This window comes from Microcebus murinus, chromosome 4 (genome assembly GCF_040939455.1).
Source record: "Microcebus murinus isolate Inina chromosome 4, M.murinus_Inina_mat1.0, whole genome shotgun sequence".
Lineage (NCBI taxonomy): Eukaryota > Metazoa > Chordata > Mammalia > Primates > Cheirogaleidae > Microcebus > Microcebus murinus.
Genome location: NC_134107.1, coordinates 63,616,099 through 63,635,299, shown reverse-complemented (window position 1 = coordinate 63,635,299; position 19,201 = coordinate 63,616,099). Strand labels below are relative to the sequence as shown.

Sequence of the window (19,201 nt, the reverse complement as noted above, 5' to 3'; positions counted from 1 at the left end):
TAAACCAGATCATTTTAGAGCCAGAGCACTGTCCTAGGGTGGGCTCTGGGTCACGGAGAAGCTCTGCTTTATAGATGGGGCGGCCCCACCCTCCCTTTCAGGAGACGTTGCACTGAGCTCCATCACAGTTGTGTTAGGGAGTGGGATCCGCCAGCCTCCTGGGCTCGGCTCCAGGTGAGCAGGACAGGCCCTTGCGCTGGAAAGCCTTTCTCAGGGTGGGCACGGGAAAGGACACTCACTTTTGTTGGGCTCCTGCTATTTGCCAAGCGTGACAGTTCCGTGAGGTGTTTATTTAATCTCCCTTTGACAAATGAGAAGATGGAGGCTCAGGAAATTAAAGAACCTGCCCAAGGTCCAATTTCTAGAATGGTGGACTCAAATGTAGAAGGCCATTACACAGCTCTGCCTGGCCAAAAAATTGTCACCTGGCCTAATGAGGGCCACTGCAACTTAATATCTTGCTGAGTTATTCCCTGGAGGTAAGTCCCTACTGAAGGAATCTCATTCTACAACATACATGTGAAAGGGGAGTAAGGCTCACTGCCCTAAACAGAAGTGTTAGTATCAGCCCAGACCCACGGGGACATGCGGTGGGCTCACAGGAATCAGATGTCAGGCTGAATGAGAAGTGGGCAACCAATGGAATATTCTCCGCTTTTCTTCTCTGTTATGGGCTTGACTGGCATAGACATCTGTCGAGAAAGGGGGAACCAGTGAGTGTATTTGCTTCAGTCAGCTGCATATATGGACTACAATGAAAAAGCCTTGGACTAGAGAGTCAGATCACTTTGGCAGAGAAGCTGTACACCTTTGGACAAATCACTTAACCTCTCTGGGCCTCCATTTTCACATCTTTCAAATAAGAAATCCCATTTTACCTGCCTCCCTCCCACAAATGTGGGGGAGCTCATGTGAGATAGTGAGCAGGGAAGGGAGAAGTGAAATTTGGGAAGAAAAATCTACTGTGTAAGTAGATCTAGCAGTAAATTATCATTTTGACATATTTTCTTCCAGTCTTTTTTTCCTAGGCCTGTGGCTCTGAGTCATACCCTCCTAATAATAGCACTCCTCCAATTCTGCATACGGTTATAAGGAGGCTCTTGGGAGGTCACCCAGGTTTGGGTAACTCTTTGTAAGGAGGCGTGTGTCCAGACAGAGACACAGAGCGGTCGGCATATGTATCTCTGGGTATGTCTCTGTACAGGGAAGAGAATCGACTATTCCAATCTCTGTCTTAGCCCTTGTTAAAGCAGCAGAACGTGTCAACCTAGTCTCCCCCCCCCCCAAGTCAGTGGTAGTGGTGCAGGTGAAATCATGCCTCTTCTGTGATATGTAGCTGCTTGTAAGTGAACTCACTGACAAGTAATATCCAATAGAAAATACATCAGTGTCATAGCTGCTAAGTCTTTATTTATTATAGTATTGTGCAGTACCACTGCTGTCAAGTTTTCAGGCTGCTAATAATGCTTCTAACCCTGCTGCTAACACCTCATTCTTTCTTCTATTCCCTGCTCTCCTGTCTTCTGTCAGAAATAAAGATTTCAGACATAGGTAAGACAACCAGTGGAGAATGTCCTGTCTCTCCCCTGCCTTGTTGCATGCTGTATGGTAAGCTACACGTGTCAATTTCAGATGGCTCCATGGCAAAAGAATTCTGTGTGATGGGAACTGATCGGGGGTAATCAGTTGCAACGAGAGGAAGTCATCAGTAATGACTGGGGGTGGGTGGCAAGAGACTGAACTCCTTGAGTCTGGAGAAAAATGAGGCAGTTACTTTGGTAGTCTGTGGACATGACAGACCGAAGTAATAGGGGAAAGAATTTAAATCTCGAAATAGTAATTTGAATGCCACAGTCTGCTTATCCTTAGAATAAATGAGGATGTCATCCCACCTGTGTTGAGAGACTTTGATGGTCATGATGGGAAGTCATGATGGGAAGTCCTGAGAATGTCTTGATCAGGTGAAGAATCTGGAGGGAGATAGATTTCACATGTGTCCTTCTAGGGGCATTCCAGGTGGCTCAGCTTTGGGATGCCGGGTGACCCTACCAAAAGGCTTGCCAGCAAGGACAGAACAGACCACAGGGACCACCTGCAGAGAGCAGTGAACCAAAGTAGATGGGAAAAAGAATCACTTTCTGCCCCCCAGTTAAAGGCAATCAGGAGACACTAGGAAGCCTGGGTTCCAGCTCTGACTTTAACTGGCACCTGAATATTGGCAAACCCCTTCCTCTCTCTGGGCCTCAGTGTCCCCATCAGTCAATGTCAGAGGTGGATTAAAGAAATTCTAGAATTTTGTCCTCTTCATTCATTAATTGTCTCAGCTGCTCCCAGTAACAGCATCTGGCCCCACGGCTGGTGACATAATATCATCCTGTGCTGTGATCCCCCAGGGCGGGCTCCTCTCTGCCTTTGCCTTCTCAGCCTCAGTCCAGCCTGCCACGCTGGGTGTGCTCTGTACAGAGACCCCAGATCCACCAGGCATCCTCCCCTGAGGCCCCCTCAGAAAACAAGCATCCTCGCCTCTTCCCAGATCTCTTCCCTAGTCGTGGAGGGCTGTTCAAAGCCTTTCCTTCAGAAGCACATTTTAACTCAAGCCTCCATCAAACCCAGCTACACGTATTATATTAACTCAAGAGCCTTTAACTGCCCCAGGAAATAGGTTGGACAGGACAATATTAAGTATGACATACTTAGCTTTTCCATCATGCACAAAATATTCTGGAGGTTTCTCAAGGTGACAAGCTTTGCTTAAAAGCTGCCATTTATTGAGCATTTTATTTTTTAAAGGAACGGGCACTATGCTCACAGATTAACATTCTTCATGAAATTTTGTCCTTAAGGTAACCCTTTGAAGTAGGTGTGATTATCTCCATTTATCGGATGAAAAAACTGAGGCTCAGAGTAATAAAGTGATTTTCCCAAGATCACTTAACCAAGTGAGTGGTAGAACTGGTATTTGAAGCCTTGTCTATGTGGCTCCCACACTCAAGCTCTTCCTACTGGTTCTGAAAACCAGCAAATCAGACTCTGCCAGGCTGCCACCCAATATGGTTGAAGGACACTCCTTTGTAGGAGGCATACCTTACTGGAGACAAAAGGAGAATTTTCACTGAGACCACCTCTTGTCCCAAGAGACTTCTGGGCCCCCGGCTCCTTCTGGAAAACGCCCCCTACAATGTCTAGATAGAGGTAGAGCGAGGCTTGGCTGCAGCCCATAAACCTCATGAATGGTACTCTGAAGTCCTCTAGATTTTATGTCACTTCCAAAAGGACCAAGGTTATGTTTGAGGAACTAGAAAAGAATATGAGTCCTCAGAGATTTCCATGGAAAACTCTAGAAATAGAGCTGCGATCCTACTGTGTGCCCAGCCCTGCTCAGGATACTGGAGATCAGAAATGGATCAGGCATGGTCCCTGTCCTGGAAATGTTCCCTGTGCACACAGCCGGGCCTCAGGTCTCAGGTGTAGGCTGTCTTCCATCTCATGCCCTGAAAGCATTTATTATTTGCAGAGTTAGGCCTTGCCACCCAGAGTACAGACAGGCAACATGGACACTCTCTGAGAACTTACCAGAAATGTAGACTCTCAAGTTCCGTACCCTAGAACTACTGAACTGAAGTCTGCATTTTAGCAAAGTCTCTAGGTGGTTCATATGCACATTAAAGTTTGAAAAGCACTGCTTTAAGGCTGTGGTTCCCCAATCTGACTGTGTCTCTGAGTTACCTGGAGAGATCTCAAAGGTACAGGTGCCCAGTCCCTTCAGTACTTATGGTTAAGGCCTCTTTTTTTAAAAGCTCTCCAGGTGATTCTGATGTGTAACCATGTTTGAGAACCATCACTCTAAGATTGATAGCAGTGAGCGTATACCCTGTATATACCCCAGCCAGAGAGGCTGTTATACATTCATCCAAACATTGAGCAGAACTTTCTGGAGCACTAATTCTGTATCAGCCCAGTATGAAGCACCAGGGACTCGAATTCAGTCCCTGCCCTTGAAGAGTTCAAGATTTCATTGAGAAGACAGACCACTTAACAGAAAAGTGTCTTAAAGTGCTACAGATACTAAAAATAGAAACTGCTTAGGCTCTAGTGGAGACCCAACAAAGGAAGTCCAAGTTCTGCTAGTGGGGAAGAAGTAGAGTCCAGGAATGATATTTCGGGGGAGGTGATGCTCCAGCTGAGTCTCAGGGGTGAGCAGTGTCCTGAGCAGCAGTGTGGGCAAGTAGACAGAACACAGACTTTAGAGTGAAGCAGAACTGGGTTGGACTCTGCCCTACCATTTAGTCAAGTCACTTCACCTCTCTCAGTCTCAGTTTTCTGAGCTATAAGGAAAAAAGGTATTGACCTTGTATGGTAGTTGTGAGGAAAATGAGGCCATGTGTGCCAAGCGCTAGCACAGTGTCCAGGACAGAATCAACTCCGTGGGTGGTGACAGATGCATTCATATCTGTGGCAGTTGTCTCTGCAGCTCTGTTCTGTGGACTGATGGCACTGCAGCCTGGTGGAGGTCCAGGTAGACACCATGGAAACTGGGGCAGCTCCCAGCACCAGGTGGCATGAGGAAGAAATGAGCTGAAGAATGTCCAAATTGCTCCACAAACTGGAAAGGGAGGGTGAGGTGTATAATTTCATTTGATCCTAATGATAAACCTATGAGCAGAACAAAGCAGGGACTTCAGATTTGACAGCTGAGGGACCTACAACTTGTACTATTGACTCATCTAAACTGGAACACAAACCCTCTACATTCAAAGCTAGCTGTTCCTTCCCTTATACTTAACTGACCACCAGACCTCAGATTTGTCCTGGGGCACAAAAGATGTGGCCACAGCTCTTATAGACTCTGGGACAATCCTGCCAATGCCACCCTCTCCTGGAATTTACTGATCTGAGAAACTCCACGAGTGACACTTCTCTGAAGCAGTGCAGGGAGACATGAGCTGGTAGAAGCTCAGGGGGCTAATCTAAGTGGACAGGGCCCCCTCGCCATCTCCCTTCAGGGACCATTTTCTGCCAAGGTAGATAGGACCAGCTTATCATGAGTGATGCGCAAAGAAATGAAATAAACACCCCACCTCTCAGCTGTCACCAGGAAAGCAGAAATATCAAGGATGCCCCCATACTACACAGCAGGATCTAAGGTCACTGCATTTTATTCAGCCAGAATCAGTGTCATCTGGGAAGATTAAATCTGTGCTACATTATAGGGTAAGTCACAGGGGACATTTCAAGATGAACAAGATATGTCCTGTTACCGCCACCCCCAAAAGAGAAGTAAAAGAAAAGCTAAGTAATTTGAATGAAAACACTACCTAAATAATCTAAAGATGGTGATGCCATCTATTTAAAACAAATGGCAGCTATGGGCTAGATGGCATGAAGCCGAACATTGGAAAAACAAAAATGAATGAAATCCTTTCTCTTCCCTTCAAGTATTGACAGGCAGGTTTGGGAGGCACACACGTAAACAAACAGCCACAGCCTATGTCAAGTGTCCTATAATCCACATATGAACAGATACGAATCTCTGTGCACAGAGAAGAAAGGTTGGGGAAGGTTTGCCAGAAGAGGGACCACTGGGCTGACAGGCGAAGAGTGAGTAGGAGAGGGAAGGGGCAGGGCGTTCTGCAGAGCAGGAGTAGGAGGTGCAAGCAGGCATAAGGCATGTTGGGGGGACAGGAGGTCAGTGTGGCCGGAATGGCATTCTGTGAGGGAAGGGCTTCAGAGAGGCTGGGAGGATGGAGCAGCACAGCAGGGAGGGGCTTATGTGCTGCTCAGCTGGGGGGGGGGGTCTCAGAAGGGACAGCATTGACATGGCAGGTTGGTATTTGGGTTAGATCTGGAAGGATGGCTTGAAGAGGACCCACTACAGACAGACTTAACCTTGGTTTGAGAAGGAAGTGACAGGGCAGTAGTTTTAGGGCTAGAGAAAGGGAGGACACTTGGCGAAGACCGTGTCAGGTTAGCTGAGTTCGGGGAGAGCCTTAGATCTGGACGCCTGGCCCTGTTAGAAGCGGCCAGTCCCCAAATACACTGTCCAAAGCAAAGGATGTTTATAATGACAAACAGGGCCAGATTAAGACCTTTAGTGACCTACACACTGACAAGATTATGGTGCTCCAACCTTCACATGGAATTCAGAAAACACCAGTGTGTAAAATAAAATTTTGTTTTTCAATAGAACCCCAAATTTACATGCCTGATAAATGCAAAATAGCTTCTTTCTAGACTATTCTGATTCTCTTGCTTGTGTCTTAAAAGGGTCTGCAGTGCCCTGGTCTTGCTGGTGCTCTCATCACAGCTTAGGCTGTCCCTGAGTCCCCTAGCACAGTCTGTACCCTACCATGCAGTGAGAATGGCCAGTGCCAGGCAACCCAGTCTGAACAGAGAGAGAGAGAGAGACTCCTTTGAATGAAAACACTTTCCAGAGACTTGAAAGGGGCTGCCCAAATTGAGATGCAGTTTGAGGGACTGGTAGGTGATCAAACCAAGCACAGGAACTCAAAATTAGCTTCCCAAGAGCAATGAATCCAACTTCAATGTGCCCTAGACTTGAAAGAAATTTTATATCAGTACCATGGAATAGCAAAATTCAGGCTAAGGGATACCTATTCTGTAGTTATATCCAAATGCAAGAACAGATGCAATCACTGATAATTAAAATAACAGTTATTATTTTTGAGCACCTACTATGGGCCATGCACTGTGCTAAATACTTTGCATTTATGATTTTACATAATTTTCCTAATACACCAGCAAGGTAGCTGTTAATACCTCCATTTTGCAGATGAAGAAAAGTTGAGACTCAGAAGGTCAGGTAACTTGCCCAAGTTTCTAGAACCCCGAGCTAGACTTGAAACCCAGACTGACCTAATTCCAAATCCTGTGTAGTTTTCCCACCCTGTGGCTAGAGGTGGTACCTTGTCTCCTTAATGCCTCTATATAGTCTCACTTCTCTGTCCTCTGTTAGCATAGCCTTGTCTTTGTAATTGCCTTCCAGAAACAGAACTATTATCCCCACGGCTCTTCCATGTTGTTTATTTTCCTTGGGTCTGCTGCAAATCACAAACTAATCCTGCAATTCATTTATATCTGACTGCAGGAGGGAGATCCCTGGGCTCCTGATAAGTATAACATGAGTATCAACAGAAGATAGTGCTGACACTGACTAGAAGTCAAATCTAGCCAGGGTCTTATCCGTCAATCCTGAGATAGGGGTGGAGGGTTGCTGTAAAAATCCTACGGAAAAGGGCTTGTGTGTTTGAACTCTTGAAGTGTTTTTTAAAGTCAAGCACCTCCATGTTTCTAGCTTGAATTAACAGGCCACCTATGTAGGCTTCACTGATAATCTTTGTAAGAAGACATGTATCTAGCACCTGCATGATACATGTAGGCACTGGGCTGGTTTTTGCATTAATTATGTCTTTGCATTGATAATGGTTGGGAGGGATAGTTAGGCCAATCACTAAGGTCAGAAAAATTGGGGAACTAGTACCCCAGATAGGGACATCATCCCTGTAAGACACTTGCTTGGATTCTAACGAGCCAGAGATTCAAGTTGTACATCTCTAGCTACCTCATAGATAACAAGAAGGTGCTCACAAATTGGCCATGTCTTTGTTTTCCAGTCACAGCCCAGCGCATAAGTACTACCTGACCACAGACCCCATGAGCGGGGCTGTCTTCCTTTCTGACACCAACAGCCGGCGGGTCTTTAAGATCAAGTCCACCGTGGTGGTGAAGGACCTCGTCAAGAACTCTGAGGTGGTTGCAGGGACAGGTGACCAGTGCCTCCCTTTTGATGATACTCGCTGCGGGGATGGTGGGAAGGCCACGGAAGCCACACTCACCAACCCCAGGGGTAAGGTCTTGCTTTATAAAACTATCAAGAACATTTATTAGGAGTATTTTCCATTTCCAAAATAAATGTTTAATATTACAAAAATGTTTAGAAAATACCAAGAAATATGTGGAGGAAAGTTAAAATTGTGATAATTCCACCATCAAAAAAATATTCCCAGTTAACATTTCCTGTCTTTCTTCCTAGTCTTTTTGCTAAGTGTTTGTGTGTGTGTGTGTGTGTGTGTGTAATGTTTGCTACAATAAAAACAAAATGAGATCTCATTAAACAAACTGCTTTAGTAACCTGCTTTTTTCCCCTAAATGATGTATCATGAACATTTCTACATATCATTCAATAGTTGCTATGCATTCATTTTATTGTATTTTATTTTTGAGACAGGGTCTCACTCTGTTGCCCCAAGTAGAGTACAGTGGCGTCGTCATAGCTCACTGCAACCTCCAACTCCTGGGCTTAAGCCATCCTCCCACCTCAGCCTCCCAGAATGCTAGGATGACAGGGATGAACCACCACACCTGGCCTGTGCATTCATTTTAAATGGCTATGTAGTATTCCAACAACTGGATGTCTCATAGTTTGTCAATACCCTACAATTGGACATTCATGCTATCTCTTATTTATTGTTGTACAGAAACATTATGGTATATCATCTTTGCTTACATTCATGTGTTATAGGGTGGTTTAACTACAGGTTTCAGTTTTGAGCCCTGCAAAAAGTTGAATCTCTAAATGCCTACAATCAGAATTTTTCATTCACTTATTCATTAAGTGTGTATTGAGTACACAGAGCACTGTGGTTGCATGCGTAAGTTCATTGTAGCAGAGTAAGATTGGATGTGAATCACTCTGATATGGGAGAAAGGGAGAAGGGCTCCCCAGGGTACAAGAAGAGGGAGCTGTGCATGGGGGTTTAGAGCTGAGAGAGACCCCTGTGCCTTATAGACCGGAAAGCAGGGGTCCTCAAACTTTTAAAACAGGGGGCCAGTTCACTGTCCTCAGACCGCTGGAGGGCCATTGGAGAGTGCAGCGCACATTCCACACATGCGCACTGTGGGCCCGGGACGAGTTGGCTGCTAAGCAGGACAGGCAGCTGCGGCAAAAACACCCGGCGGGCCAGGCCGGATAAATGTCCTCAGCGGGCCGCATGTGGCCCATGGGCCGTAGTTTGAGGCCACCAGCCGGAAAGGCTTTTTGGAGAAGCCATTGTGATTAACAGACATCCTTCAGTGGGGTGTTGTATTGCAAACCCAACAGCCAGTGGCCTACGGTGTCTAAGCCTCAGGTCCTCATTGATAGAATGGGGCATACTGTCTATGTCCATCTCCCAGGATTATTCTGATAGTCAAAACATATTTCATATGATATCTGATAAAATTGTAATAAGTGATGATATTATTAAATAGTGCCAGATTTCAGGGTCTAGATTCAAATCAAAGCAGTGGACTCTAGTGAAATCAGGCATTCAAATTCAGATTTTGTCATTTAGTAGCTGTGCAATTTTAGGGGAGCTGCTTAACCTCTCTGAGCCTCATTTTCCTTATCTATGTAACAGGGATACTCTGTTCAGTTGTAGTACAGATTAAATATTCTTAGGAATATAAATGCTTTGTACAGTAGTACCACACACAAGGTAAACATCCCATAAATGGTGATTCCTATTGTTTTTGTTATATTGTATTATATAATATATCGTATCATATATCATATGATCATATATTATGTCTACCACATAACTGGTGAGGATAGCTCTGTTGTGTGAGTATTGTGTCAACAAAGGTTAATGCCCTCCTATTTATGATTTCCTAATTTCCAACTGAGATAGCAGTTGGAAGTGGAAAGAACACCAGGCTTGCACTTAGGTACCCTGCATTATGATTTTTCTCTGCCATTGGCTGGCTCTAGGACCTGCTCACCTGGGCCTCAGTTTCCCCATTGGTAAATGAGCAAGTTGGACTAAATGATCCCCAAGACCTCTTTTAGCCACAACATTCTTACTCTCTTAGATTTAAAATAGTTTTTTTCTGAGACTCTTTATTCTCTCCAGGCCTTTTCCGGTTGCTCTACATGCATGTGTATGCTCTCCCCATCCCCCCACCCCCCACACTCACACAGATGTAGTGGCAGTGCATTTGCCCAAAAGCCTGCAATTAACCCAGATAGAAATGACAAGGGTGTCACAATATGCAGACACTTTGCAGCAGGGAGGAGAAAAGATGTCCATCTATTTAGCACAACAAAAGGAGGGAAAATGAAGTAATTAATCAGAGGACAGATCACTTCTATTAGCCTGTGCAGCCAACTCTGTAAACAAGAAACCCGATTATTCATGGAGCACTCATCAGTTCTAGCAGATGGAAGAGAAAGACTGGGCAGACAAGAAAACTCCTGTCTTGGTACTTAAAGAATGAAATTCATTTCCATTCTAGGCAGGGCCACAAGAAAGGCTTCCCAGCCTTGAGGCTGCCTAGTCCTCTGTGTCAAATCTCTCTCCAGACTGAGCCGCCTGAGGAGGGGTGGAAGGAACAGCTGGTGCTCCCGAGGCCCTGGGTGTCTCAGACCACCCTGCTGTCCAGCCAGAGATGCCTGGGCCCTGGGAGCAAGGCCTTGAGACCCACCAAGTGCTGGCCACGTTCTCATAATTAGAGTAGTCCTTAATAATTATTGAGGGCTATTACAAGCCCCCATGTTATCAGTGAGGAGACTGAGACTTAGAAGTGGTGTCCCCAAGGTAATACAACTAGGAAGCTTTATAATCCAGAGTCTCCACCTCGCTGAAGCCTTTCTGACCCCTTCCTCCCATGACTTCCCCAGAGAAAAAGGAACAGAACAAAAGTCACCAGAATCCCCTTTATTTCACCACGACCCTCTCGGGGGTCTGTCATTTCCTGTGGAGCATCACATGGTCCTGATTTGCTCCTGTGCCTTCCCAACTAGAGCGGCTGCTCCTGGGGGCACGGCTCAGCTGTACCCCTGAACAGTTCATGGTTCAATAGGGGCGTGTCTGACGCATGTGATTCAAAACCTGGGGTGGAAATTAACGTCACCCACCCAGGAACATTTCTAAAACATGCCCTGGTCCCAATCCCAGCCACCTCCCGAGTTAGTATTTCCAGGAGTGAGGTCCAGCAGGTGTATATTAAAAAAAGATCTTCAGGTGATTCTGATGCGTGTCACTGGCTAAGAAATAATAATGGAGTGGGGTGGTTCTCAGGCTTTGGTCTGTTCATTGTCACCCAAGGTGCTTGTCAAAAATGCAGATAGATGCTCAGGCTCCACTTGAGAGAACTGAAGCAGCTACCTGGGGGTGCACTTTAGCAAAGCTCCTCAGGTGATTCTCACACACATCCTAGAGTGAGAAATACAGATTTAGAACAATCCTGTTGTTAGGCAGCTGAGAAAACAAATGCAGAGATGCCCAGGGACTTGCCCACGGTCGCCCAAGCTGGGCCAGGGAGAAAGTGAATGGGGTGAGATGATCTGGTGAACACAGCAGATGATGTTGAGTGAGAATTCTGACTCCTCTCTTCAGGAGAACTTCTTTAGAAATTAAATTCAATAATATTCTCTACACAAATCCATAGGATCCATTTTACAGTCTATACTTTTGTAATGACCAATGAAACTAAAATAATAAGCATAGAAAAACATGAAGGACAATTATCTTGAAAGAAAAGGATTATTATGAAAAAGGAGATTCAGTTATTATAATTACAGGGCTTCAGAAGTAGGTTATTTTAAATAATTCACAGTGTTGATATTGAAAAAGATTCTCCTTGCCACTAGCTCTAGAGCTCACAAAACCCCAGACGTTATGAGTCCGGTTTTAGTGGGTGGCTAAGGAGGTAGATAATCTCCGGAGGCAGCAAGGTGGGAGGACCAGAGCCCTGGAAGATCTGAAAACCCGTGTTTCCATCCCTGCTCTGAGCAAGTCACTCAAAGCCTCTGAGCCTCAGTGTCCTCACCTTTAAAAGGGATGAAGGTTGTGGGAGGGTCAGATCAGTCATGTATGAAGGTGCTTTGTCAGCTAGCAAGGCTCCTGAAAGTGCCGGGCCTTATCATCAATTAACACTGAATTCCCTGCTTTGGCCTCTCCGTCCCCAGGCATTACGGTGGACAAGTTCGGGCTGATCTACTTCGTGGATGGCACCATGATCAGACGCATTGATCAGAATGGGATCATCTCCACCCTGCTGGGCTCCAATGATCTGACGTCGGCCCGGCCCCTCAGCTGTGATTCTGTCATGGATATTTCTCAGGTAAGGAGGAGGCTTCGTCTGCCAGAGCCCTGGGCCGGTCCTCTCCTCTGCTGCCCGGACAGCCCACTGGCAGTTCATCGTTGCATGGAACCAGCCTGTGAGGACACTCCCTTGGTGCTGGGCCCGTGATGGGCACGACACAGCCATGCCCTGGGAGTTCACCATCGGGGTAACAATGTGTGGCCATAGTGGAGGCTCAGGGGCCTGAACTTCCTCTTTGGTAACACCAACACGTACTTGTACATTGTTCTCTTTCTAGACTGGGAGCTACATGAGGACAGAAATTCTGTCAGTATTTTCCTCTGCTGTAACCAGGGTGACTGGCAACAGTAGGAGCTCAGCCCATATTTGTTGATTGATTAATTGATTAATCAATTGATTGAATCCTAGCTTTGTCACTCACTAGCTCAGTAACTTTAGTCAAGTTTCTGAAGTCTTTTGAGCCTCATTTTTCCTATCTGTAAAATGGAAATAATTCACGTCATCCTGGGAGGATGGCCTTGAGAATACATGAAACGATGAGTACAAGGCTCCTAGCACGGCTTGGCTATTCAGAGGTGATGTAGAAACAAACGTTCTAGTGCCCATGTTCACAAAGGAGGTGACATTTGTGCCAGGTTTTAAAGGTAGTACAGGGGTTTTCTGAATGGCAAAAGAGAAAAGGAGACATTTCACACAAAGGAGATGGCATATGCAAAGGCACAAAGATGTTAATGAACCTGTACATTCAAAGAACATGGAAAATCGAATAGCAGAGCATAGGGTACTTGAAAGAAAGTGGCAGGAGCTGCAACAGGAAGCATGGGTTGGGGCCAGTTTGGGAAAGACCTTGCCATTCCACTCCAAAGAGCTTGGACCTCAGCGGGCAGACACCAGTACAGGTCAGAGACACGAGAGACTGGCTGTGAGTACATTCTGTGATGACTTGGCAAGGGACGTGTCCTCTATTGCTAGATCCCTTGGCAGATCCTGGCCTGTGCTGAATCTTGCCAACATTACCAAAACCTGGGAAATCAGGAGCATTGAATTATATCAAATTATAAATTGATTTCAGCTCCAGCAGCACTTAGCTTTTTAAACCCCCTCACATTTAGGGGGGCCTGCACATGCATGCCCTTTTCCGCTGGCTGTGGCACCTGCCCTAGTCTCGCTGGCCATGCCTGCTTCTGTTACTGACATGTGTCACTGAGCCTTTCCGCAGGGCCCCATGGCTGCTGCTGGCAGTCCCAGCACATGTCACATCTCTGTCGCATGCTGGGGTGGTTTCCCTCTGCGCCAACTAATGTGATTGTTACACTCCAGAATGGAATCTGTTCTCTGCCACTCGTCTTTGCAATTTGGCAGGCTTCCCCTTGCTGGCTCGAGACTTTCCCTCTCTGGTCTGTGAGCAAGCTTGAATTACCCATCAGCAAGCTGCTATGGCCTAAGGATGTGCATGCAAGTATTTTCAGTTCTCAACCAGCCAGCATAGGGTGCCGAAAATTTTCAGTGCACACATTGGAAAATTGTTTAACTTCAGATAGAGGTGCTGCCAAGCAGCCAGATCAAAGGCTTGGAAGACAACTGGCATAGAGTGGAGGGGGTGAAAAACCCACACTTAGATTCAGAAATCCTGGACTGAAATCGCTATACTCCCGGCCCTCACTCCCTTTGTCTGAATCATGGCATGGGAGATTTTTTTTTTAATTATCAAACGCTCCAACAGCAGGCATATATTTTTACATATACACATGGGCAGAGGGTACTGGCTTTCATTCTCAGAGCTTCCTCTGTCACCAATACTCAGATACTTTGCTGCCTCATGGGAGCAGGGGCGTAAGCCAGAGAGAGAAGAGCACAGCTCAGAGGCAAGAGTGCAAAGGGGAGAACCGAGGAAGCTTGGTCTCCTTCCAGAGACCAGGCACAGAAAGAAACCAGAGGGAGGCAAGAGTAGAGAAGGAACAGAAGGTACTGCAGCCTGTTAAGAACAGGAGATCAGTTCTCAGCTCAGCAGGGTATGGCCACCACAGAGAGAGTATAACTCTGTACCTAGGGTCCCAAATAAGAACGTACTAGGCCAGGCTCTCTGTTAGAAATGGGGATTTAGAGATAAGTACCACTTCTCTTTTCTTATTGTGTGGTCACAATAATCCCATAGGGTAGATATTATGTACCCCATTTTATAGATAAGAAAACAGAGGCTTGGCAAAAGAAAATGCATTTATAAATATAGAGCCCTGTACCAGGTTCCATCACGGATGTAGAAAAGAATTTTTTTTAATGAAATCATGTACACAAATTGCCTAGCACAGTGCCCACCTACTAGTAAGGAATAGGATGGAAACATGCCCCTTTATAATCTATTAATACAAAGAACCTCCTTGTATATTGTCTCATTTTATCCTCACAACTACCCTATGTAATATGTATTATCCCCTTTTATACAGGGGGAAAGAAGTTCAGTGTTTAAGAAACTTGAATAATTTGCCATGTGGTAATTATGGAAGTGGCATAGAAAATGAGGTGTCCTGGTCCCAATTTGTCATTCTCTCTATGCCATTCCCTGTTTATTCATTCATTCATTCATCCGACAATCCGTTCTGTGCTAGGACCATAAAACGTGGGAGGTGGAGGACCTCTGATGTTGTAATGTCTAGCCCCTCCATTCTGGTGAAGGAAGTTAAGCCTTGGCACAATCATTACCAACAGGCAGCGTGACAGACCGACACCTGGAGCAGTGCCCCTGCGCCCTCCCCAGGCTCCTCTGTGCACTTGGCATAAGGGGAGAGTGTAGGAAAGCACTTGTTCTTCATTCCTTCCTCTCCCCTCGCCCTCCACTGACTCTGTCTCCCCCACCCCATCCATCAGGAGCCATCTCTTCACCATAATGACAGATAGAGAGGTCTCTTCAAGCAGTTCCCCAAGGTGCCACAGGACCAGAGGGCATAAAATATTTAGCAGCCAGCGTTGACAAGAAATGGGTTTTAGGAAATTGAAAATCCCCCTGTCACTTTAGAGCAAACTGTGTTCTTAATGCAGCCTGAAAGCTGCCCAGACGCTGTGCTGCAGAGAGCAGGGGAGTGTGAAGCAGCAGCCCTGGCGGCCACCCTGCCGCAGCTCCCTGGCTCCGTGACTCAGGGACCCCGACTGGGAGTGAGGGAGCAAGGAGGTGTTAGGAGGCAGGACTTGAGGACAGAGCTCTGAAGAACTGAGAATGGCCTACCCCGGCCTGAGTGGCCCTGAGCTGAGAGGGGCAAGAGGAGGTGGCCTCATCTCATGTGTATATGATTTATTGGGGTTTCTTTTTACATTGGAAAATACCACCTTTACATTGTAAGAAATATAAGTTAGAAATCACAAAGAAGAAAATTAAAATTACCTTTAATTCCAGGATGGTTAACATTTTGGTATATATCCCTTAAGCTTTTAATCCTCTTTTTGTCCATAATCTATTCTAAACTTTTTGTGTTTTTTCTCCACTTGGTATCACATTGTGCTTATAACCTGTCCTCTTCACTTAATACATAGCAAACATTTTCCCATGTCATTAAATACCCATCTATAGCATCACATTTAACAACTACACACAGCATTCTAACTTACAGTTGAACTAAATGTACTATTATTTAGCTAATTCTTGGTTGTTGGGCATTTGCGTGGGTTCCAGTTTTTTTACCATTATCAAAAATGGCTGTGATAAAAAGCACTCTTGCAGACAATGGTGTACAAGAGCAAATTCCTGGAAGAGAAACTTCTTTTCTCTTGCTTAAGTATACACTTGCTCAAGTAAGCCCCAAGGTGGACCAAATATCGAGGCTTTGTAGGGGTGATGAGTCATTAGGTGGGGTAGAAAAACCAGCACAAGGATGCACCTGTTGGCACTCCTGGCTCACACGCAGCATGGCTGGACCTCTGAGGGACACAATCAGCAAAGGGCTCCCCTTAGTGCCAGCACCTCCCAGTGTGACATATCCAACAACCCAGCCTCTACAGCACTGAACGCGGCTTTCCTCACTCAGACCCTGCCAGCTGCAATCCCCGGGAGCCGCTTGAAGGCTCACCGCGATCCCTGCCCATTTCCCTGCCTGGCTCACAGGAGGCTACCTTAGCACCCAGGAACTCTGAACTGCTGGTGCACGCAGACAGCTGCCATCATCTCTTCCAGGAGGACCTCTTCTTTGAGATACAGAAACCATTATCTAGAGCAGGGCTGCACTAGTGTCAGTGTGCACAGAAATCATCTGGGGATTTTGCTTAAATGCTAGGCTTCCAGAGAACCCTGCCATTCTGCTCTCTGACCAGTGCCTGCATTGCCAACACTGCTCTGTCTGATCATCACACCATAAAGATGAGGATCCAGCCGTGATTCCCAACCCCACATTAGAATCACCAGGAAGATTTCCAAAGTAATGCCAGTGCCCGAGCCCCACACCCACGGATTTGACTTAACTGATGAAGGGTGGGATTTGTGCACCAATATTTTCTAAAATCTCCACAAATAAGTTGAATGTGAAGCCAGATTTGAGAATCACTGGTCTACAACTATGGTCCAGCAGTGGCTATGGTTATTTTGTCTTTATATTGCTGGCACCTGGCCAGTTCATTAACCCATGAATTCGAACTGAGAGATCATCTTCCATACATGTACCATACCCACCATTCACAAAGAGTCTTCCCTAAGCCTCTGAACAACTCCTACTTCTGCCTCCAGACTCCCTCTGCCCTGCCCTCCCACCTCTAGAACATCGGCTGCCCTTGTTTGAGAGCTTACAGTGGGTCAGGCACTCTGTATTGCTGTCACCCCTATTTTCCAGATGTGAATGTAGAGGCTCAGAGTGGCCAAGTAACTTGCCCATGGTCATAAGTGGTGGACTAGGAGCTGAACCCAGGCCTATCTAACTCCAAAGTCTGTCCACTTGCCTGCTGTCTTGTTGTTGTTGTCATTATCCCTTCTTCATGCTTTGTCCGTCTAACGGAGACCCTCAGATGTCTCAGTGGCAGCTGTGTCATGGTTTCACTCTGACCGGGGGCTGACACTTCAGTGTTGATAACAGGCTGCATGAGGATCAAGCAAGACTGTATGAAGGCAGTGTGTTACAAGCTGTATGGGATGTGGGATGATTAGTGGTGGGCATCTTGCCAGTCGTTTGAGTGTTGGTGTCTTCATTGGCAGGTTCGCCTGGAGTGGCCCACAGACTTAGCCATCAACCCAATGGACAACTCACTTTATGTCCTTGACAACAACGTGGTCCTGCAAATCTCTGAAAACCACCAGGTACGCATTGTCGCCGGGAGGCCCATGCACTGCCAGGTCCCCGGCATTGACCACTTTTTGCTGAGCAAGGTGGCCATCCACGCGACCCTGGAGTCAGCCACCGCTCTGGCTGTTTCACACAATGGGGTGCTGTATATTGCCGAGACTGATGAGAAAAAGATCAACCGCATCAGGCAGGTCACCACTAGTGGAGAGATCTCACTCGTCGCTGGGGCCCCCAGTGGCTGTGATTGTAAAAACGATGCCAACTGTGATTGTTTCTCTGGAGACGATGGTTATGCCAAGGATGCAAAGCTGAATACCCCCTCTTCCTTGGCCGTGTGTGCGGATGGGGAGCTCTATGTGGCTGACCTTGGGAATATCCGAATTCGGTTTATCCGAAAGAACAGGCCTTTCCTCAACACCCAGAACATGTATGAGCTGTCCTCACCAATCGACCAGGAGCTCTACCTGTTTGATACCAGTGGCAAGCACCTGTACACCCAGAGTCTTCCCACAGGAGACTACCTGTACAACTTCACCTACACCGGGGATGGTGACGTCACACTCATCACAGACAACAACGGCAACATGGTTAACGTCCGCCGAGACTCTACCGGGATGCCCCTCTGGCTGGTGGTCCCAGATGGCCAGGTATACTGGGTGACCATGGGCACCAACAGTGCGCTCAAGAGTGTGACCACACAAGGACACGAGTTGGCCATGATGACATACCATGGCAACTCCGGCCTTCTGGCAACCAAAAGCAATGAAAACGGATGGACTACATTTTACGAGTAAGTATCCAGACAAGACCATCTGATGGTTTTGTTTCATTAAGTGCATTGTAGGATCAGAGGTAAACTGATGGGGTGTTAATTAGGGGGTGTATTTCATTTCGATTCATGATTTGGGATACAAACCATTACATGTGATAAATTCTGTATGTTCTTATTCCAGATTATTTCTCCTAGGAAGGAAATGGTGTAGTAGAAGGGCATGAGCTTTGGAGTCAGAGGAGTTGGACTTCAATCCAGCTCTACCATGGACTTAATCTCTCTAGTCCTCAGTTTCCACATCTATAAAATGGGCACAGTGGATACCTGCCCAGCATACCACAGGGAGATGATGTAGATGAAAAGTACTTGATGAAGTGCTAGCATTTTCATATGACCACTGTCTACAAGTATGGCAAGGGGAGAAGGAATGGTCCCATGTGGGTGAATTTTCCATATAATTGAAGCTCATGTCTTTAAGTTCCAAAAAAAATTTCCACTTTAACCATTTTGGGTGGAATTCCTTATGAAGTGTGTTACATGCTTCCCTTCTCAAACATATTACACTGACATAATGAAACCTTTCTTTTCATGAGTTAGTCATTGATAAGGAACAACAATAATTGCCTATTATGCTGCAGTATGAAGACAGCTTCCAGGAAGTGGGGAAATGAGGATACAGACCCCTTCGCCCCTGCCTGCAGTGATTTAAACTATTCTTTTCTTAGCTCCTGATCTCAAGGGCACAGTTTCCTCCCTCAGGGTGGCGCTCATGTCACCATCTGTCCCAGACGTAGTGCTTACCTCACTAGCTCCCTCCCCTGCTTTTGATCCTAGAGAGCTTCTTACAGGGTATGGCCAGAGAACCAGAAGTCCAGCTTATTATGACTCTAGCCCAAATCAAATATATGTCTAAGGTGTTTCTCTATAAGATATTTTAACGAATGGACTAACATCTCTTTTTCTGTGTAAATTTTTAAGCGTCTCTTTGAGATCTTAGCCACGTTCCAGACAACTAAGACTGCTGAATATGTCAGCATTAGATAAGAATGCGAGAGATGGGGCAGGAACT

At 46.2% G+C, this 19,201-nt stretch overlaps 1 protein-coding gene across 1 annotated transcript in view; it reads left to right on the top strand.

The window, feature by feature from the left end:
• TENM4 (teneurin transmembrane protein 4) overlaps positions 1-19,201 on the top strand; it is a 229,066-nt gene that overhangs the window by 172,235 nt on the left and 37,630 nt on the right. The window contains exons 18-21 of the mRNA XM_012744510.3: positions 1,531-1,551; positions 7,632-7,864; positions 11,966-12,120; positions 17,273-18,150. Coding sequence (XP_012599964.2) covers positions 1,531-1,551; positions 7,632-7,864; positions 11,966-12,120; positions 17,273-18,150 — 1,287 coding nt within the window. The remainder of the gene's footprint in view (positions 1-1,530; positions 1,552-7,631; positions 7,865-11,965; positions 12,121-17,272; positions 18,151-19,201) is intronic.